At 38.1% G+C, this 23,816-nt stretch overlaps 1 protein-coding gene across 7 annotated transcripts in view; it reads left to right on the top strand.

The window, feature by feature from the left end:
• The window catches only part of RGS7 (regulator of G protein signaling 7), a 577,395-nt gene that overhangs the window by 545,262 nt on the left and 8,317 nt on the right, over positions 1-23,816 (top strand). For 3 of the 7 annotated variants that reach the window (XM_025399630.1, XM_025399600.1, XM_025399616.1), the window contains 3 exons: positions 2,549-2,735; positions 5,894-5,983; positions 8,178-8,258. In XM_025399630.1, coding sequence (XP_025255415.1) covers positions 2,549-2,735; positions 5,894-5,983; positions 8,178-8,252 — 352 coding nt within the window. In that variant the 3' untranslated portion in view covers positions 8,253-8,258. Of the gene's footprint in view, positions 1-2,548; positions 2,736-5,893; positions 5,984-7,390; positions 7,445-8,177; positions 8,259-20,305; positions 20,383-23,816 lie in introns of all 7 variants that reach the window. The other 4 variants (XM_025399608.1, XM_025399625.1, XM_025399586.1 and 1 more) reach the window with 3 other exon arrangements.

Genomic DNA, 23,816 nt, shown 5'->3' with positions numbered 1-23,816 from the left:
TTATCATCCCATTTTACTGATGAGGAAATCAAGAATCAAAGACATTAAAAATACTTACTTAGGTTCCAGCTACCAGGAAATAAAGGATATAGGATTTTTTTTTTTTAAGAGAGATGGGATCTTTCTCTGACACCCAGGCTGCAGTTCAGAGGCACCATCATAGCTCACAGCAGGCTTGAACTCCTGGGCTCAAGTGATCCTCCCACCTCAGCCTCCTGAGTAGCTGGGACCACAGGTGCACGCCATTGCACCCGGCTCCTCCATGCTATTAAGCTATTACAATAATTACAGTAATGGTGAGACTAAGAAAGGCAATGATGCTGTTAGAAAGACCATGTGAGGGAGGGCTTGTGGGCATGTCATCTGCTGCAGACTTTCTGGGGGCAAACCTCAGCCGTGACACTAATAGTGAGCAACCTTAAATAAGCAACTTCATCTTCATATGCTCAGTTTCCTCTTCTCTAAAATGAGGGGAATAATAGAACTTGCTTTATAGAGTTACTGTGGGAATTAAATGAGTTAATATGTGAATCACTTAGAGCAGCACCTGCACCTACATGTCAGTGTAGGTGTGGTTATTAACTTCTCAACCCTTTTATATTTTATGCTTATTTCCAGGCCCATTTCAGATGTCACTGGATTTAGAATAGCTTTTTCTAGATCCCCCTCATCCAATCCAGCACTTGCCCCAGCAGAGGGACTCTTTCCTGCTTGCCATTCCCAGACTATCTAGTTCATTCTCTTCCTGGAGAGCCATTCATGTACTTCCTGCGTTACGGCCATTTAAATGGTTTATCTTTTCCTCTACTCATCCTTTGAGGACAGAGACTTTGTTTTGATTGATGTGTTCAAAGTGTGCTGGAATGAACTTGTCTGAGCATATGTTAATTTCAAAACTCCTGCTCCCTCGGATTACACATAGCATTCCTTTTTTTTTTTTTTTTTTTTTTGAGACAGAGTTTTGCTCTTGTTGCCCAGGCTGGAGTGCAGTGGCATGATCTTGGCTCACTGCAACCTCCACCTCCTGGGTTCAAGTGATTCTCGTGCTTCAGCCTCCCGAGTAGCTGGGATTACAGGCGTTCACCACCATGCCCAGCTAATTTTTCTATTATTAGTAGAGACAGGGTTTCACCTTGTTGGCCAGGCTGATCTCAAGTGCCCAACCTCAGATGATCTGCCCGCCTCGACCTCCCAAAGTGCCGGGATTACAGACGTGAGCCACCACGCCCAGGCTTGCATAGTATTCCTATTAGAGTGCACAGTGTCTAAATCTGTGTTTTAAGAGGGAGTGGTCTTGAGCCTTCCTTTCTAAAAGTCATGGTGGTAGTTTCCTGTTTGAGGTGTTGTCAAAGTTAGATTATCCTCTGTTATATATATCTATTAAAAAACAAAATCTGGAAATGAAAACTCAAAAATCACTAGCCTGAGTAGTAGTCGATATTCTAATTCTAGCTCATGCACTTCATTACTGATTTCTGATTATTCATTAATGGTCAAGTTAAAGCTTAGTAGTTACGAAGGTACTGCTGATCACCTCTGTTAAGACTCTGTGGCCGTCTTTGCCTTTCCTTGACTGCATCTGCTATTAGAGCAGTAAGAGTGTTTACGGAGGATAACACAGTCCTAGCAGCAACTTTTTCACGTAGAGTGTTTGTTTCTATTAACAAATTATGATATAGTCATTTATCTTTTAAACATTATTTCTGGAGATCTAACCAGCAAGCTCTAACCTAGAGCACAATATTGAAGAAATGCAACCAGTTAATACAATGTGGCTCCTCTCACTAGACTTTACCACTTGCTATTATCAACCAAAACACACTCCCAGGTTCCTTCAGTATATATATACTATAAATATAGTCTATATTCAGAAGTCTATATTCAGAAGTAAGTCAGTATATATTCTTCTGTGGCTTCTGAATTGCAATGATGCCTCTACACATTTAAACTTTTCAAGTAATTCCATGTGAAAGCTTGCTGCTTTGGTCATTCCATAACTCTCTCAATTAAATTAGCTTATCATTAGTTAATTGTTTTTATTTTTCCAGCCAGGGAATTTTCTGATCTTATGTCCAGGCCTCTTTTAACTCCAGCGAAGCTTCTTTGTAATTCCCTTACAAGCTAGAACAGAAAAGGCTCTCCACACTAGCCCCCATTGCTCAAATGGACAGAAGATCCAAAGAACACAGTGCATGGCTTTGTCTCCCAATTGGAGGCTCCATGTCCTGCACCTTTAATTCCCTTCAAACTCCTCTTCGTTTTCAACAAACAGTTAGCAGTGCTACTTTCCTTAGGTAAAATGAAGGTTATACAGGGCTCTGACAGATCTGCTTTTAACAACAAACACTTAAAAGAGATTGTTTTTCATAATTCTTTCCAAAGAAGATTATACCTTTGAATATAGTCAGTACCACCCTGATACTGGAAGCCCTCAGAGAAAGTGAGTTGGCTGTGAGTCATCATGATGAACTGCATGATCCGTAAATATCACAAGGATTTTCAGCTGATGGGCCGTCAGAGTAAACACCTGATCTCACATTTTGCATAGATTCTGGCTGGCAGTGGAGGACCTGAAAAAGAGGCCTATTAAAGAAGTGCCCTCAAGAGTTCAGGAAATATGGCAAGAGTTTCTGGCTCCTGGAGCCCCCAGTGCCATTAACTTGGATTCCAAGAGTTATGACAAAACCACACAGAACGTGAAGGAACCTGGACGATACACATTTGAAGATGCTCAGGTGGGTGTACGGTGGGCCTCACGTCACAAATACGCTTCTGAGAAGGTGATCATTGGGGATATTCATTTTATTTTCATTATAAATGGCAGCTATTTCTAACATTTTCAGTTTAGATAACTGTGAAACAACTGTAACTGATCTAGGAAGGAACAAAGACACATTAAACTGAATAGTTTTTTAAAACCTGGGAATATTTTCTAAGTTTGAATATTTTTATATGAAGGGACATATTTGAAATATTTTAAAACTTTTACTTCATTTTCTACTCTGTTCCCCCAATAAGTGAGAAAACACTATCTAGTGATGGCCCCCATCTCAATAAAAGATTTTTTAAAACATGTTTTTAAAAAGACTGAAAATCTTTAAGGCATCTTCAATGTAGAGATTCCAAGACACTGACATTCCTGAATTATTCATTATTATAAATTATTCAAACTGAATGAGCTTAAAGTTATGTCAAACTCAAACCAGTTTTATCTCTGGTGAAAAAAAAAATCAAATATTAGATTCTGACATTTCTTAAATTTTCAAGTTAATTTTTTAGCCTACAGAAAGAAAAAATAAAGAAAACTGATTCTAATTTCCTAAGACAAATTGTTAGTCATCTTTTCTCAAACTGGATCTTAATTCCCTTTGTAAAAACAACTTGAATTTCTGCCTTCTCTCAAAAAATATTGATACTCTAGAAGAAAAATCAACTTCTTATGAGGGGATAGTGTTTGCTGATAATGTGGTATTTTATTTTATTTTATTTTATTTTATTTTATTTTATTTTTGGAAACAAGGTCTCTTTCTGTTCCCTATAGTGGCATGATCATGGCTCACTATAGCCTTGGCCTCCCAGGTTTAAGCAATCCTCCTACCTAGCCTCCCAAGTAGCTGGGACCACAGGCATGCACCACCATGCCTGGCTAATTAAAAGAAATTTTTTTTTTGTAGAGACAGGGTGGGTCTCCCTATGTTGCCCAGGCTGGTCTCCGACTCCTGGGCTCAAGCAGTCCTCCCACCTTAGCCTCTCAAAGTGCTGGGATTACAGGCATGAGCCACTGCACCCACTCCCTAATGATGTGTTGAAGTTGGTTTTTAAATCAGAACGTGCATACTCCATAATTTCTCAAACTTCTTTTGGAGAAGAATATTAATTCTAAAAAGTACCTTTTTAAAACACACATTACTAAAATAAAATATAGGAGACAAAGAATGAGATACACGAATATCCTTCGTTATTTCCATGCTCTATAGAAAATACATTTCTCCTTGGCTTTCATTTAAAGAAATCAGCAACTGTGTAGAAAACTAACATGAATTTTAACAGCTAACTGGATACCTATCCCATGTGGTTCAGCCATGGTCTCCGCTGTAGAAGTAATTACACTCTAGAGAGAACATGACAGAGAGCAGACCAGAAATTCTGGCCCCACTGCTCACTTCTCTGCTGATCTTTCTTTCTTTCAGTCCAAGATAAAATGTCAAGCGTCTTTCTAGAGGCAACAATGTGTAAAATGTTTGGAATGCCCTTCCCGAGGTATAAAAAAGAACTTTTTTTGGTTATCGGTGTCACTTAAAAATATTCTTGCCTAAGAGGATCCTCTTTTCTTATAGAAAAAAAGAAATTTCTATAGAAAACATTACCACTTGGCCCTAGATTTATTTTTCAGTTAAGCTCGGATATTTAATTCTAGTTTTTCTGTGGTTTTTAAAAAATCCTATCGTTAGCTAAATTGCCTGGGTTCTGATTTCAGCTCTGCTCTGTGACCACTTCTCCATGCCTCCGTTTCTTCACCTGTAAAATGGACATATGGTTACCAAGCCCACAGGAGTTTTGTAAGGCTTACACTAACTAATACAGGAAAGCACTTAAAAGAGTACCTGCCATATACCCAAGTATATTTGAGCACTTACTATCCACACCCCATGCTTCGCAACACATTTATTATTCCTTTAATCATCACAACAATGCTATTTTATAGATTAGAACGTTAAGGATCAGAGAGATGAAGAAGTTGGCCTAAATTTACCCGATTTGTAAGAGGTAGTTCTTGAGCAAGGTAGAATCTGAATTTCCAAATGCTTCATTCCAAAACCAGCCATTGCTCTACTTTTCAAACAAATTCCCATACAGTTCCAAACTTAACGTTCTGTGAAGATCACCCTTGGGCTAGGTCTGGAGACTTAATCCTGAATGTCTTTAAATGGATTTAAAGGAACTTCAAATTATTGCTGTTATGTTTAAGACCAGAGAACTGGAGTCATTTCTTGAAACGTGTATTTTCTTCAAGACAAAAAAAAAAAAAGAAAGAAAGAAAATTTGGACATTCAGAATACTCTCCAATAGTTCCAAACTCTACACCTAACTGGTATTTCACTAGAATAGGAAGATCAAGACACATGTTAGCTCCCTGAGCTGCAGTAGACCAGAGTAGAATCTCCCTAGATTGGGTCAAGATTGAGTTGAATGAGTACCTTTTTCCCTTTTTTTGACTTCTTTGTCTACCAAAATTCATCATCAAAACAGAATATTGCAAACTTCTTCAGGATGAATGATCAAATATTTACCTAATCTGTCACTGAGTAAGTAATAAGAAAGAGCATACAAATTTGGAGACTTAGCAATTAAATATCACAAAATTTATTTTTGGACTTGTGCTCTGACCCAAGGTGGGTGTGGAAGACAATTTTCCATGCAATTTGTACCAAAGAGATGATCTGATTCATCTGGGCAGTTGGCACCCTTCCAGTAAATGTAGAGGCCAAAAGTATCCAGGATGATTACTCAGTCTGAGTTAACATTACTCACTTCATGCCTGGAGTAATTTTAAGAGACAGCAAATTTAGTTATATTCTCTAGTGATCTATATAAGTCAACAACTTGATCTGAGGTTATTTTCTGACATTTTATTAATCAAATTCCATTTTTTTAATGACTGGATGTGATTTGCCTCCTCAGTAGCTCCTAAACCAATTTAAACAATGATCCCATGAATGAGATATTGAATTTGAAGATCTAAATGTCCTGTAAATAGAAGGTATTCTAATCAGCATTGTTATTACTATTTTTAGCTGCTACTAGATTTGTTCTTTAGCCACGTGTGGCATCATAATATTTTACTTTTCCCAAGAAATAATAAAGAAGCACCTCAACCATTATTTCTTTTTAGGAGCACATTTACAAACTGATGAAAAGTGATTCATACCCACGTTTTATAAGATCCAGTGCCTATCAGGAGCTTCTACAGGCAAAGAAAAAGGTATTGGTTTTTTCGTGAGCTGTTTTTTCTTGACCTAGTTCTCAGTTATAATTATCTGGAGTAATTACCTCTGCTGAATCCAGGGTATTGGACTAATGGTAAGTGAACATACTCCAAGACCCTCCCCCAAACCTTTGCATTTTATAAGGGCCATTTAAGTTGTTTCTGTTTGTTTATTGCTTATTGTATTACTTTCTGTTTGTTTGTTTCTGCAGATGTTCATGCTTTGCAAAATTTATTAGAAGCTGTTTTCATGTTTCATGTTAGTCTTCTGTATGCCTAGTTTCAAGGAATCAAAATTACAGTAAAGAAAAGAAAGTAACAAAGTCATTAGGTCAAAAACTTCAAGAGGGGTTTCTTTGCTCAGTAAGCTAGAATGTATGTTTTGAACCACAGGCCTCATAACTGAAAGTAGACTCACTTTTTTCAATAATAGGTGACAAAAGGTAGGAATGTTTGCTTCTGAATATTTTCATTTGGTATTTATCCTGAATCACTTAATATCCCTGTGATGAATTTTATACACCTAGCATGGTAGCCAAGCACATTATGGGAGCATTGTAGTAGACCTCATTATTCAACAATGTTAATGATCAATGTCTCTCTGTTCGTAACTCCTTACGCAATCGATATAACAGGGAAGAGAAAACCTGGACATAACCATCAACACCATTCATTATTTTTAATGTTAAAATAGTTCACAGCTTCTTGAAATTCTGAGTTTAAATTATAGTTTTGTGTAGTTCATGATCATCATATAGGCTAATAAGATTTTTTTAAGTCCATTGCCTTTACAACTGGAAATGGATACTTCGTAGTAACACTATCCAGTACAGCAGTCACTAGCCACTTGGGACTGTTTAAATCTTAGTTAATTAAAATTATATAACGTTCTAGCCAAATTTCAAATGCTCAATAACCACAGCTACAGACTTCTGTATTGGACAGCATAGAATGAGATTTCCATCCTTTTGGAAAGTTCTATTAGACATTAATGCTCTATAGAATTAATGATGTTGTCAACAGAAATTTTTTCTGATAAAAGTTTTGATGAAATTCTGAGGATATGCTGCTAGATTTTTAAATATTTAGGCTCTGCAAATGTCAGTATAAAGCCTTCACATATCTACTTCATTTCGGCTTAATTTGATTTTGCTTGAATCACACCATTTTGTTTGTACAAGAAAAGTTTTTGGTGTTAGCACTAATGAAAGCAGAGCCCATGTCCTATGAGAAGAAGCCTCCCTCGGCGGCTCTCCTACCTCTATGGGCCTTCTGATTTAGAACATGGATTTGGCGTTGCATCATTTCATTATCCTGTCTTTTTCTGCTCTGTTTTCCTTGCTTTTTTTTTTTTTTTAATCTTCCTTTATTTCCCTTCACCCTATCCTACCCCACATACGTAAGTCTGGAAACTCAATGGATCGCAGAACATCTTTTGAAAAATTTGCACAGAATGTGGTAAGTTTTATTTTTTGAGGAATTATGAATCATTAAGTCCAATGAAATTTTTCCAATCTTCCTATTTCTAGCCCTGTTGCCCACCTTGCATTCTTGATGTAACAGCAAAAGTGTTTCTTTTATTCAAATTCAGAACTTCATGTTTTCTGCTTATCTTTCTGTCCCGTCCCTTTCCAGAGTAGAAAAAGATGTTACATGTGAACAAGTATCTGTACAGAACTCAAGTTTGAAAAGAAGTTTATATTACGATATATAAAAGGAAGGAATAATAATTATTCTTTATATTTTTATTTTTATTCCTCATATTCCTTTCTTTATTAAAGATAGTGCATGTATTTCTATGCTCCTTCCCTTAGCCCTTCCCGAGGCTTAAAATATTAAGAACAATGAAGGTTCTATGCTTTTTACTTCTGCAGAGAGAAAATGATCTACTAAGCAGTTTAAAGCTAAAGATTTTATATGAGTGGTGGTTGGTGACAAGATATACCCCACCAAAGACTCCCTAGCCTGCCTTTCTTACTCCTTATTTTTCAGGAAGGTATTGAAAACTGTTGCATAAATCACCTGAGAAACCAGTAGTTTTCCTACCAGTGTTTTCCTAGTATCTTGCCATGTGTTTTGATGATATATATTTGTTTGTAAGATTCTTTTTTTTGTATTGTGCCAGTGCCTTTGGAACTTTCTGACATTGTGTAAGCTCAAACTAAAGCCTTCAACACATTTATTTTTATAGGGCAGAAACATCCCTATTTTCCCATGCCATAAAAACTGTACACCAACACTGAGGGCCAGCACTAACCTGTTATGAAAAGAGGTAGAAAAATCTTGGTTTATACTCAAGTTTGTCTGCATTGTCTGTTGAGTTGTGTGGTTAAGCTCCATGCTGCTGTGTGTGTGTGTGTTGTGGCTTTTGCTGTGATGGCCAGTTCAGTGGAGTTCTGTGTGTTGAAATGTGAGCAAACTGGATTCAACAAAGATGTGGCTTTTGTTTTCAGTTTCCTTCAAGGATCCTTGTGGTGGGGAATGTTATTCACTTCTACTTGTGAATTACCATTGCAACGGTACACAGAGTATTTGAAAGAAGTTGAACAGTAATATAGACTGTGAACATTCAATGTGATTGCATGAGTTAAATGGATAGAGAATGATGGACTCCAGGAATGAATCACATTGTAAATAAACTTTATGAAATTTTGGCTGGCACTATTGGAACCTCTGTTCTTTAATAGAGAATTTTCTGGAGCATGCCTCGTAAGTCACCATGGGGCAACAAAGATAATGTCAAAAAATTATCCAAGATTTTGCTGGAGAAAGTGACTATCAGATAATAAGGTATTCTGTGTACTGTTTAAGAAGCATTTCAAGTTAATCCTTTTCAAATGTAATGCTGACAGTATATACTATTCTTGAAATTATAATGGAAATTTCTGTGATATAATTTAAAACAGTGATGCAACCCAGGGAAGATGGAAAGGGGAAGTCAAATGGTTGTCTTTCTTCCAACATCATATCTAACCCACTTCTCAAACTCTTAAAATAGCACCATATGGTCACACACTGCAAACTTTAAGAAAGGGCCAACAGGAAATAAGGGGAAGAGAGGACTGATCATCCACACCTTCAACCAAAATTCACACAAATGCCACCTCTGTTCCAAACTGTGTGCTATGTCTTGGGACCATGTAGAAAGTATAGACTTACAGCCATGTCCAACCCTTTGAATGCAAGGACTTTTTTGCTTATCTGTGGTGGCGGATATTATAAAAATTATGCCTGGAACTTTTTTTTTTGAGATTATTTGTCGTTAGTGTTTAGTGTTTTTTATGTGTGGCCCAAGATAATTCTTCTTGCAATGTGGCCTAGAGAAGCCAAAAGGTTGGACATCCTTGGTACAGCTTGATTTCAAAGGTACCCAATGGTATAGACAAAATGTTAGGATATACAAGGGAAAGATAAACAATTTCTGCTGAGTGTTAGGTTGAGGACGGAGGGCCCATATGTAATCTGAGAATTCCCAGAAGTTACATTTAGCTGAATTTGGAGGATTTCACTGGACCAAGAAGAGCAACTACCTTCTTTTAAAAAAGTGGAAAAAAACTGGAATTACTGAAGGAAAAGAGGTTGAGTACCATCCATACACACACACACACACACACACACATACACACAAACCATAATAATAACTTTCAGGCACTGTTGCTTAGTGTTAATCCTTTCCCATCCAGGAAAATAAAATGCAATCTTTTTTATGTAATACTTTTATTTGGGTGTTATTCTGAGGAAATGGAGTAAGCAATTGGAAAGGTTCTCTGAATTTCCCCTTGGTTTAGTGTTCCATATTTACAACTTAAGGGTCAGCAGCTGTATCAAGCATCTTAGATCTTTACCTACTAAATTTTATGAGACAGTTTTATAGGATCAATAAAATAATTTAACATAAGACAAAGAATGAGTGATTTTATTATAATCAGATAGACTTAATGGAGTAAAGACAGAATTTACGTAAATATTTTAAAGGAATCCTCTACGCAGGGTGCTCTGGTGCATACAGGGAGGCTACAAGGTCAACAGTATCTCAGAAAGAAATGGAATAGGTGAAAATAGTAAACAAGTGTGTAGTCTAGGAAACTAATGGGGAAAAACTCACATTCATTGAGTATCTGCCACGTACCAGGCTCTGCACTGGGCGCTTCATAATATTATCTAATTTAATCCATGTGCTGACTCTGTAAGGTAGGTGTTATTACATCCATTATTTTACCCATTTTGTAGGTAAGAAATTTAAAGGGTCAAAGGAGGTGCATCGTTTGCCCAGAGTCACATAGTCAGCGAAGGAGCTGGGACTGACTCCAAATGTATTTTGTTCCCTAATGCTATTTCCATGGATCCACCCTGCTCTTTGACATTCTCCCAACTGACAAAAAATAAATAAATCTTGCCACCTGATGATACCCTCCTCCCCAGTCTGAGTCCATTTCCAATGCGTGTCTATTTTAGTAAGTTGATTTACATGTTCCAGCCTAGGGTTTGTATAACCGAGGTTAGAAAAATGGCATTGTTGTTTTTGTTTCACCCCAGAGACAAAAATATTTTGCTAGCCAGCTGTTCCAGGGGAGTTTTTGTTAGTTACCCAGACTCATAAACACTAACTAGCACTTTAGAGAAAAATTATAATAAACAGCTGAGGATTGCATTGCACTTTCAATCTTCCAAAAAATATAGACTCCTTTTTGTTTGTTTTGTTGTTGTTTTGGTCATTGTTTACATGCACAACAATCCTGGGAGGTAGTCAGGCAGGTACCACCTTTCTTCACAGACAACAAACCGGGGGCATAGTGAGGTGAGGTCACCCTCGCCAGTATCTCTCAGCTGTTGAGTGTTAGAGCCGGAACTGGAAGCAAGCTTTTTCTTTTACTTTAAATTCATTACTCTTTTTAGATTTTTCTTATTATTTTCATCAATCCCAAAATGGGTAGGATAAAAATAACTCCCATTTGTGTAATGCCCGCATTGTGGTTTGTTGTCTCAGGAAAGCTCTTTTTCACTTCTTGGTGTTTACTCTTTTATTTCTTTATTTTTCTTGCTATCAGAGAAGTCTCTTAAGGTTGGTCTTTCAAGGGTTACTATATCCTCTCATACCTTTAAATGTTATTCTTACTAAGTTGACTTTATTCTCTTTCAAAAAAGTTCATATGCTTTAAGAATTATGAAAATTATTTTCTTCATCACCATCATCAAATCTGACACCACTTTTCAGCCATTAAAATATCACAGCATCTGCTGGGCATGGTGGGTCATGCCTGTAGTCCCAGCACTTTGAGAGGCCGAGGCGGGTGGATCACCTGAGGTCAGGAGTTCGAGACCAGCCTGGCCAACATGGTGAAACCCTGTCTCTACTAAAAATACAAAAATTAGCCAGGCGTGGTGGTGCACGCCTGTAATCCCAGCTACTTGGGATACTGAGGCAGGAAAATCACTTGAACCCAGGAGGCGGAGGTTGCAGTGAGCAGAGATCATGCCATTGCACTCCAACCTGGGTGACAAAAGCGAAACTCTGTCTCAAAAAATAAGAAAAGATAACATGATAGGATAAGATAAACTATAGCATCTGTCTGCTACACAAACATTAAAGAGGAACAGATAGAAAACAAAGGAAAAGCAGGGTAGGATGACTGATTAGCCACATCTTCAATCAAGATTCATAATCAACTGCCAACTGTGTGACTCACCTCCTGTCTTGTCTTTGTGTGAAGTAGAAATTAAATCAGTCTGGCTCTGGGCTACAAAAGTAGAAAAGTAAAAATGAATTTTAGAGAGTATTGATGTTGAACGCCCAGGGATTCACCTAATCTAATCTCCTTTTGGAAATATTTTCACCCTATCTTAATGAAGACAATTATCTGTAGAGGCTTTAAAAGAATCAATAGAAAAACGATGATGCCTCCTTGGCTGTCCCATTCCCTCTGTTCTGATATATTTGTGCTGGGGCTTTGAGCTCCTAACTATGCCCTGGAGACTGGATGCAATGACCAGAAGTTGTGGAGACTCCGTGAGAGAAATTTAACAGGACTGGGTTGGCTCTGAAATCAGTTGATCTTTAGGATCAAATCTGTTTTGTTGTTGTTGTTGTCATTGTTGTTGTTTTGTTGTTGTCATTGAGACACAATTTCACTCTGTCACCCAGGCTGCAGTGCAGTGGTGCGATCTTGGCTCACTGCAATCTCTGCCTCCGTGGTTCAAACAATTCTCCTGCCTCAACCTACTGAGTATAGCTGGGACTACAGGTGCCCGCCAACACACCTGGCTAATTTTTTGTATTTTAGTAGAAATGGGGTTTCACCATGTTGACCAGGCTGGTCTCGAACTCCTGACCTCAAGTGATCTGCCCACCTCGGCCTCCCAAACTACTGGGGTTACAAGTGTGAGCCACTGTGCCTGGCCCAAATCTGTTTTTAACTCTGTAACTCAATTGTTTAAATGTTGATAGGAGCAAATGTAAATGTAAATCCTCTTATTTGAAATATAAAACAAAGAAGATACAATACTTAGTTCTTTTAGAATGTTCTTTTGATTAAATAAAATTAAATGATTTATCTAAGCCCACTGTGGAATCACTGGTTAATACAGCCTTATACAGATTATATATAAGTGGTAACATGGTAAAAAGAGCCTGGGCCAAGGAATTTGATGTGTTTCTATTTAGGTTTGAAACCTACTCCTATATATTCTAGCCATGTGAATTTTAAAAAATCATTTAAGGCCGGGCGCAGTGGCTCATGCCTGTAATCTCAGCACTTTGGGAGGATGGCTGTAGGCCAAGAGTTCAAGACCAACCTGGGCAACATGGCAAGACCCTGTCTCTACAAAAATAATAATTATTATAATAACAATAAAAGAAAAAATCATTTAAACTACTGAACCTCAGTTTCTTCACCTCTAGACAACTCTCTCTACCCAGACACAGCTCCAATTAGCATTTTGCACAAATAAATATAAATATTTAAGAATTTGAATTGTATTTAAATATTCTTTTGAAACATTCTTTATTCACTTAAAATGCATTGTAAATGTCTTCCAAATAATTAAGTATTCTTCTACCTGATTCTAATAAACCACGCAAAATTCCTTTGAATGGATATGCCCTGTAATTTTTCTAATCATCTATGAATGGATGTTTAGGTTGTTATTTATTTATTCGTTGCTTTTATAGGTCAAAGTACGATAAAATCCAAGTTATATATTGATTTTCTTTTCATAAAAAAATTGAACTGCTTAAATGGAATGTAAATTTACAAAAGAAGAGGCATCTATTTATCTGTTTTTCCCTTTTTTGTATCTTTATTTTTTCCTTCATGCAAGAGCATACACTAGAGGGAAAAATAACTTATTCTGGAAGGTGGGAATCAGATGTTGTATTCCTGATTTCCGACACCAATGTGTTACACATTAATGACAGGCCTCCACTGCCAATTAGTCTTCAGTCAGTGAAGAACTGTAGCTACTTTCTGGGAAACTTATATTGTTTTTTTTCAACACTGTGGAAGACTCTAAGGATAGTTTCTAGTTCCTGGTCAAATGATTTTTAACTTGGTTTTGTTTGTTTGGTTTTTGGGGTTTTGTTGTTGTTGTTGTTGTTGTTTTTTAGACGGAGTTTCACTTTTGTTGCCCAGGCTAGAGGGCAATGGCGTGATCTTGGCTAACCGCAATCTCTGCCTCCCGGGTTCAAGTGATTCTCCTGCCTCACCCTCCAAGTAGCTGGGATTACAGGCGTGCACCACCAGACCAGGCTAATTTTTTGTATTTTTAGTAGAGACAGGGTTTCTCCATGGTGGTCAGGCTGGTCTCAAACTCCCGACCTCAGGTGATCTGCCCACCTTGGCCTCCCAAAGTGCTGGGATTACAGGCATGAGCCACCATGCCCAGCCTAACTTGGATGTTATTAAATGTAAAATCTAGTGTGCGATTTCCCTCCATATTCTAATAACCTATAAAACTTACAAAACTGTAAGCTGGGAACTACCCTCGCATGCAGTGTAAACCTGTGAATAATACGGGTGCCACGTTTGGGAATCACAGCCCCAGCCCAGCTATGGGACCAGAGTAGGAGCAGTGCAGTGCGGTGCAGTGTCGAAGGTACTTGGGCAGTCCCTCAGCTGCCCATTCCTGGCACGTCTGGGATGGACCTTGGTTCTGTTCAGGATTGAGCCATGTCACTCCAGGCTGAGCACTCTGGACTTTATTGATTGGACCTACACGCACATTAGTGTAAACAGGCTATTTTGGAAAGGGTCCTACGACAACTAAAAGGAAAACATATAAACTTGCCCCTGGATTTTTTCCTCATAAATAATCCCAATAGAAAAAATTGACCTGGTGGCCTAGGATCCATGCATCTGCTACGTTTATATCATTGCTTTTAGATACCATTATACTGGTTTCTAAATCATTCATTCATCAACAGCTATTAAGTTTTGACTAAGTGTCAGGTTATGTGATACTCTTTGTGGTTAAAAAAGACAACTTGGCTGTCCTTACTTTCACTTCCCTTGATATCAATTTCTACCACAATAACGTAGAGACAAGCCTTAGAGTATTCAGAAAGGTCATTTTCTAGATTACACATCTGTTAACGAAGTTGTAGGCATGGTAAGAGCTCCACAGAGTGAGTCAGATCCTCAACTGACATGAACACCCATCATAATGAAGCAGATTATCTGGTTCGCAAAGCATCCATCATAGGACATAAGCAGACTTGGAACCTACGAGAAGGAAGGTTTTGATTTTACATCTCCGCCCCTGTGAATTTACCTTAAAGAAAGACTTTGTGCATATTATTTTAGGGTTGAGTGCTATGGATTCTGTTGCCTGGGATTACAGATACACTAATACAGGTAAACTATGCTTAAAAATTCCTACCATGGCCGGGCACAGTGGCTGACGCCTGTAATCCCAGCACTTTGGGAGGCCAAGGCGGGCTGATCACAAGGTCAGGAGATCGAGACCATCCTGGCTAACATGGTGAAACCCCGTCTCTACTAAAAATACAAAAAAAAAAATTAACTGGGCGTGGTGACAGGCACCTGTAGTCCCAGCTACTCGGGAGGCTGAGGCAGGAGAATGACGTGAACCCAGGAGGCAGAGCTTGCAGTGAGCTTAGATCACACCACTGCACTCCAGCCCGGGCGACAGTGCAAGACTCTGTCTCCAAATAAATAAATAAATAAATAAATAAATATATTCCTACTACATCTTCAGTGAAAATAAGTTATAAACTGGCCATTGAGTTTCCCCACCATAGATATTACCAACAAGCATATGAAGTGTGTCTGCTCAAAGATGAACTATTTTCTCCTCTTTCTTCTGCTATGGACCTGAAACCATCTCATTTGTCATTTTGTAGTTGGCAGATATGGCTATCCATCTTATTTTATTGAAACTGGTGGTGATGATAACTTGCCTGAGGAAGCAATTTTAGTCTCCCTGCAGCATGATGTAAATCAATTGGTGTGCAATGTATCAGACCACGTAGCCTAATTGAGTTCGGACAATATATCTTCATTTTGCCCTGGTAGCATCATTAGTTCTTAAGTTGCTGCTCGAGTTCTAGGAGCTCTGAATTGTATCATGGGTTTTTGTCAGTGTCCAATGCAGCCCTGGGGCTTCCTAAGGAATGCTGTGGGACTGCCAAGTAGACACTCCCCATAGTGGGAAATGCTGCCCCTGCTGCTACATATGCCAGGGGCAGAAGTTTCTACAGCATTTCCCAAAGTATTGTGTTCCAATGAACATGAAGTCTTGGGTTTATGCCAGTAGCTATGAAGCTTCAGCCAGAGACCATCCTGCGTGCTCTGTATGATAAGTTTACAGCCCAAGAGCATGCATGTATTCAAGCACTACTAGATTCTTTTATCCAACAACAACAGCAAAACAGTTATTGGGAACCTACTGTGGGCCAGGCACTTTGTTCTGAGAATGGATAGGTAAGACAAAGCCCCTGCTCATAAGAAGCTTATACTTTGCAAGAGGATAGATATGAACACAAATTACTACTTTGGGGATACTACTAACATGCGCACCTAGGTTGATTCATTCTGCTCATGCAAGTTAACTGTTCATTGAACAGATCTGGTTTTCCACTAACCTCCTTAATATAAATCATGATAGTTTCTCTTAAAGCAGTGCAGAGTAGGCAGAGAGAGGAAGAGTTAAGTCCTAAGCAAGAGACCTGCCCACTAAACAGTGGGGCCCTGCAGGAGAGAGAGAGACAGAGCAAAGGTGGCACAAGAAAGAGGGTCTGAAGATGGCAAATTCAGGCAAGGACTACTGTGGAGGTTTCCAGTTAGAGAAGCAGAGTACAGAAGAAGGTAATCAGGAACATATTCTGTGCTCTGGATTTACACATGGGCCATCATCATCTACACAGCAGATGAGGGCAAGCTAGGAGAATCTAGAGATAGGAGGATGTGTTTGCAGCATCGGCAGCTACTGTAGCCATCTGCACATTGGATGATAACAACAAAAACTTGGGTGGTAAAGTAGAAGAAATGAAAGCAGAACAAGACTTGTAGCACCAATAAACTTTTTAGAACATGTTTGAACCAAGTTTACTGGAAGATTTGACAGCAGAAATATAAATGTCGCACTGTCTCACTTTGAAATCATGTTATATGACCATTAGCTCATTATGTTGCATTATCACTTTGATTTTATTTGATGATTTTTGAACTTGAATTATTTGAACTTGATATTTGAACTTGAATTATTTTTCAAAGTGATCTGAATCTCGTATTAGGGTACAAAATTGTAGCTCAGTAAAGCAAGGAGATATAGGACTTATATCTTATATGTAATGTACTCTTAGCATTTCTACATTTGGCACAGTGCCTTGCAGATGGCCAACTCTCAATCTCAATTTATGTCATTGAATTAAACAGCATTGAATAGAATGAAAAAGAGTTAAGCAGAATTCCATCAATGGTCTAAAGGGTAATATATGCACATTATTTTTATAAATTTGTTTTAAGTATCTAGGAAAAAGATGAATGGAAGTTAAGTTGATATAAAGTTTGGATTTATTATGGTGTCCAAATTTAATTTCCACCAAAAATGGAGTCGTATATTAATTATTTCTAGTTGTGAGGTCACTTACTAGGCAGCCCTGGGTCATCAACAGGTCATCTCTTTCAAAATCATTTTCTCTTCCTTATTCTAAAGACACATGTAGCATCATATATATTCATTAGCATTCTTTTATGAAGCATCTTTCAGAAAAGAAAGCCATTTTTATACTGATGACAAGCTGTGGTTTTAATTTATTCTTTTCCATAATTTTTGCTAGTACCCAGAAAGCAGTAACACTAAAATAGACAATTTAAAATAGCGATACATTAGACATCTTTATCTAAATTGCATCCATCTATAAGCATGGATGTATTATGTGTATAGCTACAGAAACCTCGGTGCATTTTTCATATGTTTTTGGCTGATACTATACACAAGTCCAGACTGGGCAAAATCTGATGCCCTCTTCATTGTGCACCATATTTTGATGGCTGTTGTCATTGTTTTTGTCAATGGCCAGTATCTAAGAATAATAGGAACACACAGTGGACAATCCTAAATACACCACATGTATCTGTAATTTCAACCAGCAGAGGCCATTACTAAAATAGGCTGTGGCAGTTATTGGAAATTTAAAGCACATTCTCTAGAATGCTCTATTATTTCTGGGGGAATAAAAAGTTCATCCATCAGTTTTTTGCCTCTTTGAGTCATGCAGATTTTATTTTGGTATTAAAGAAGTTTTTCATCTATTTCATCAGCCAAAACCGAATTCCCCAATGGACATGGGCTCAGTTACTACAAAGGAGAATAACAAGCCCCTATTTTCAACACTGTTCACCTGAAATAGACCTATTAATATCTAACAAGAATATATTCCTAACATGAGATAAAAAAGATTATTGGGAGAGCTTTCTCTTTTCTGACTGTAAAATGTAAATCTTCAAGGTACTTTCAGGAGATACTGGGAATGATAAAATTTTTGGAGTTTCGGAATTGAAAAGGAACTTAGAGGTCCATATTTCCCCGGGTCCAATCCTCAGTCCATTGCAAGAATCTTTTCTGTAGGCTCAGTGACAAATGGGTATTCAGCATTTGGCAGCTCCTAAGTATCTGAGATGTGGTACCCTTAGTCAGCAGATCATTCCATCCCTTAGAAATCCCTTCCATAATCCATTTTTCTGTAACTTCCAACTATTAATCCTAGTTCTCTTTCCTGAAGCCACCAGAGAGTAATACAAGCCCTTCCTCTAGATGACAACTAGTGAATTGCTTGAGGTGTGATTTACATTACCTCCCCCAAGTTTTCTTTTTCTTTCCCTTAGTTAAAATCTCTACGTCGGCCAGGCACAGTGGCTTGTGCCTGTAATCCCAGCACTTTGGGAAGCCGAGGCCAGGGGTTGTGGGGATCACTTAAGGCCAGGAGTTCAGGATCATCCTGGGCAACATAATAGATCTGGTCTCTATAAAAAACAAATTTATAAATTAAAAAAAAAACTCTACTTCATTTTCTTTTTTTCTTTCTTTCCTTTTTGTTTCTGTTTTTTGTTTGTTTGTTTGTTTGTTGTTTGTTTTCTTTTGTTTTTTGAGACGGAGTCTCGCTCTGTCATCCAGGATGGAGTGCAGTGGTGCAATCTTGGCTCCCCGCAGCCTCTGCCTCCCCGGCTCAAGTGATTCTCCTGCTTCGGCCTCCCAAATAGCTTGGATTACAGGCATGCGCCACCACACTCAGCTAATTTTTGCATTTTTAGTAGAGAGGAGGTTTCACCATGTTGCAAGGCTGTTCTCAAACGCCTGACCTCAAGTGATCCACCCACCTTGGCCTCCTGAAGTGCTAGGATTACAGGCGTGAGCCACCGTGCCTTGCCTACTTCATTATTTTTCTAAGTGTGGTCCAACTATCCATACCTCAAAAATCACCAGGGGCTTGGCAAATGCAGATTCTGTAACCTCATCTCTGATTACATTAGAACTCTTCTTTTTCTCTGCTCCACATTGGTTTCAAGCATCCCAAAACCATACCGTTTAAAAATCATCACACAGATAGAAGTATTCCCAGCTGATCTCTCCTTACTAAACATCCGTGGTTCTCACTTGAGATGCATCAGAATCACCTGGAGGGCCCATGCTAACACAGATTGCTGGACTCCATCTTTCAGAAAGTCTACGTAAGTCATTTACTGATGGATCCAATTCAAGAATTTTCATGTTTAACCAATTCTCAGTGATGCTGCTGCTGCTGATTTTAAGGCCACACTCTGAAAACCACTGCCCTAGACATACCAATGCTCTCCACTTTCTCCATGGTGAATGTCAAGAGCACACAAATGTCACAGCTGAGAGGCTGCTCTCCAATTACGTCCTCACATTTCTGCAACCACCCGTTGAACTGTGTAAGAGTCCATTTTTGTTTGTTTTGTTCCATTTGTTCCCACAGCTGTTTATAATTAAATTTATTGCATATTGCATGTAAGTACTTTATTAAAATAAACCTGTTGAAATGTGAGTATAAAAAGAAAAAGATATTTCTTTGATAACTAAGCTGAAGACAAAAAGACTTGATAAAGTAAAGATGTCTTAAATGTTGCTAGCAAATTAAATCTGAGTGACACTTATAACGGGAAAGTGAGCTTCTAATGTTTTCCCATTTAATAATTTCCTGTTCTTTCATCATCCTGGTTGCTCACTTTGTACATGTGCTCCAGTTCACCAGTAGGCCTCATAATCATAACTGAACATAGTATTTGAGATATGGCCCAGCCAGCATAAAGTGGGAATATCACCTCCTTGGCTTTGTATACTATAACTTTTAAAATCTAACCTGAAAATTGCATCCACTTCCCCACTGTAGTCCCCAACCAGAGCAACATGTAATATCATTTGGGGCTTAAAATAAAATACTTTAAAAATTGGATTTTTTTCTCATGTGCTGAGATTAGTTGTCCCTAATTTTGTCTTTTGCTGCTAAGTTTCTTTGTTCATTATTTATTTACTTTTCACTTTAGTGTACGTTGGTTCTTTACCCTTCTTTCTACTAAATTTATCTTGTAAGTTTTAGTTCATTTGTATAGCTTTACATAATTTTTTGAAGCATTTCTTTGTTACTCAGTCTTTTAACCAAGGTTATAAGCGGATCATACATACATTTTATCAGAATTTCATCAGTTTAATCATTCAAATTACTGATTAAAATGTCATAAGGAACAGGGAGGAAGACAGAATTCCACTGCCCTAATAGCACACCATGAAGATAGTTGTTTATTTAGTTATGAAGCACATCTTTCTCTTTTCCAACCACAGAGATACTGCAAACACTGCTGCATGCCTTACTTAGCCGAAGATCTTTTGTTTAAAGCAAGTTCCTGTCCTCAAATCTGGTAAACTCCTTTTTAAAATGAGTAAATGAGCATCTCTATGACAGACAAAAATGTAATATAGGGTCTACAGGGAGTTCCTTGCAAACATATAATGTTGTAAGAGCAACACACCATTAGAAGAATTAGAGAGGGACTTAGGAAATTTTAACAAAAGAAATACAAATAGTAAATCGATATATGAGAAAACATAAAAGAAAACCTATTGTTATTAATACCTAAGTAAAAATCAGAAGGCAGCACAATCACTTTTTCCTCCAAATAGGTTTGTTTTGTTAATATGATAACATCTAGTATTAGAAAGGGGTTAAGAAAATAGGTGATCTTGTACAATGTTCATAAAAGTCTGAATTGCTATCACTTTTCGAATAGAATTTGACAGAATGTGCCAAAAGGTCAAAAATCTCTCACTTTGAATCAGTAATTCAAGTTCTAGTAATTTAATCCTAAAAAAACCCCAGATGTTCCCACATATAAAAAATATTTGTTGCATTATATAATTGTCAAATATAGAACACAGTCTGAAAGCACAACAATTGTGGATTTCTTAAATATATCAAGACATATCTACTGTTGGAATGTTATACAAATATTAAAAATTAGATTTTAAAGCATTGGCTTTTGTTTCTTTTAATGATACCCATATTTGACATTGTTTTTAAATATTAATTTTTCTATTGCTCTTTGCAGAGCAGGGCTAACCCATGGGCGGTGTGCCCGGAGTAGCCACATTTGACCAACACATATGTGTGTTTGTGCATATTTGTATATGTGTGTGTGTACATATATATGGTTACTGTATAAACTGTATTTGTGTGTGTTTATATGTGCATAGAACCGAAATAACATAATAATACATTCCCTTATGTGCAATGCAATCTGATTTTTAAAATGTATTCTATACTTAATTTTTTTCTAAGTGTTGGTAGCATCTCTCTAAATTGATTTCCTTACCAACTAATTCATTTAGTTGGTAAAACAGTGTTATTTTAGAAGAAACATCTATAACATGGGTAATTGAACAAAATGTAATCTCTTTAAACATGTATCTGTGTATAAAAAGGTAGAAGGACATAATAGAAAGTAAATGATCATATTTCAAGTAATACTTATTTCTTCTCTGTTTTTCTATGTTTTCTTCATTTTCTTTAGTGAACATATACTGCTTTTATTATGGAAAAATATTTTTAACTAAGAAAATGAAAGTATTTGGCTATACTTTTTCCTTCTCAATTCTCTTAGGAAGCTAGTGACCAGTACTTAAATGTATATGTGTTCATGAGCTATCTCCTTTTAGTACATAGTACTAGAATATTTTTCAGCATTCAACGTTAAATATGACAGTTCCAAAACTAACTACAGAATTGTCTTCCTCATGTCCTTTCCATCTTAAATCTCAAGAATTCAAGCTTATCTTTAACATTCTAGGAACTCACCCACTCTCCACAGTTTTATAAAAATTATTCATTGTGTTTCAGTAAACTCATTTGTAAGTTTACCTGGAAAAACTAATTTCATTTAAATCATGCAAGAGCTTCCCAAACACCTGGCCTAGCTTGAATTCCTTCTTAGCACCTGCCTACTTGAAAAGATTTCTGATTCTATTAGTCAATCTGTTAATATTTAGGGTGTGACCAGTGACCCTCATCCCTCTCTCCACCACGCCTCTCCTCCCCCAAATTAAAAGTGAATTCTCCCAAGACCTTGGAATCTCATTACCCTGATTTCTAGAAATTTATTTCCTTAATGAGATTTGCAGCCAAAGAACCTCAACTCTTGCAAATAATCAAGTACTTATTTGGAGACTACTGTAATGTTAATATTGTTTAACAGCTGTCCGTTATTACTTCATCAGGCCAGATGACTTACAAAACCATGTAAGAAGGCATATAAAAGCACTAATACAGATTCTACCAGTAAGAATAATTCAAAGAGGGAACTGCTGGAGTTTAGGGGTAGTTAGAAGGTTTCAACAAGGACATAGATAAGAAGCTCATCTTTGAAGAGTGGATAGGGTCTGAACAGGTACATGCACAAACAGGTGACTAGCGGAGAGAGCAGCAGGCACAAGGGCCAGCCAAAGAACCACTTCATGGGTAACAGTAAAGAGTCTGACAGGCCACGAAACCCAGGTAGTGAAGGATTTGGAAATCCAGGCAAAGATGTTTATATTTACAAGTGAATATATTTACAGGATTTTTTTTTAATATTTACAGGAATTTTCAACTTGAGAGTAAAATAACAAACATCTAGCATCCCTTAGTTTAGACTCTGCTAAGAGCACTCCCCATCCCTGGTTCAGTAAGTGGGAAAAAAGGGTATTTTTCAACATGAGAGTAAAATAACAAACGGATAACGTCTTTTAGCTCAGCCTCTCCTAAAAGCATTCCCTATCTCTGGTCCAATAGCATCTCATTTTACCACCATATGGTCAGCTCTTTTTATTAACAGAGCTGTGGGGTTGAGCATCTGGTGAGACAGCTGGATCACATAAACCAGTGGAAAGGCAATGACAAGATTTTTACCTTTCTTACTCCCAGTTCCTCTCCATAGTCTCTGCAGCCTACAAAGCACTCAAGAATATACGTCCGAGTCTACAGCAACATATGGGAGACACTCGGAGGCAATGGCTGGAGACAAACAAGCAGGAATTGTAAAAGGATAGCGAAAATGGAGGTTACATTTTTTTCCAAAAAAATCTTTTTTTTTTTTTTTTTTGGAGACAGAGTTTCGCTCTGTCGCCCAGGCTGGAGTGCGGTGGCGCGATCTCGGCTCACTGCAAGCTCCACCTCCTGGGTTCACGCCATTCTCCTGCCTCAGCCTCCCGTGTAGCTGGGGCTACAGGCGCCGCCACCTCACCCGGCTAGTTTTTTTGTGTTTTTAGTAGAGACGCGGTTTCACCGTGTTAGCCAGGATGGTCTCGATCTCCCTCGTGATCCCCCCGCCTCGGCCTCCCAAAGTGCTGGGATTACAGACGTGAGCCACTGCGCCTGGCCTCAAAAAAAATCTAAAAGATGCTGATAACTTTCTACTCTTCTCTGTAAGCTGTTTCATAGCCACCCTCTAAAACTCTGCCCCTTTATTTCTGCTCAATCTCTTCAGTGTCCTGTAGACTAGAAAAGACTACTGTGGGCCGGGCGCGGTGGCTCACGCCTGTAATCCCAGCACTTTGGGAGGCCGAGGTGGGAGGATCACGAGGTCAGGAGATCGAGACCATCCCGGCTAACACGGTGAAACCCCGTCTCTCCTAAACATACAAAAAATTAGCCGGGCGAGGTGGCGGCGCCTGTAGTCCCAGCTACTCGGGAGACTGAGGCAGGAGAATGGCGTGAACCTGGGAGGCGGAGCTTGCAGTGAGCCGAGATCCGGCCACTGCACTCCAGCCTGGGCGACAGAGCGAGACTCCGTCTCAAAACAAAAAAAAAAAAAAAAAAAAA

Source organism: Theropithecus gelada, chromosome 1 (assembly GCF_003255815.1).
Source record: "Theropithecus gelada isolate Dixy chromosome 1, Tgel_1.0, whole genome shotgun sequence".
Taxonomy (NCBI): domain Eukaryota; kingdom Metazoa; phylum Chordata; class Mammalia; order Primates; family Cercopithecidae; genus Theropithecus; species Theropithecus gelada.
This window is presented reverse-complemented; position numbering and strand designations above follow the sequence as displayed.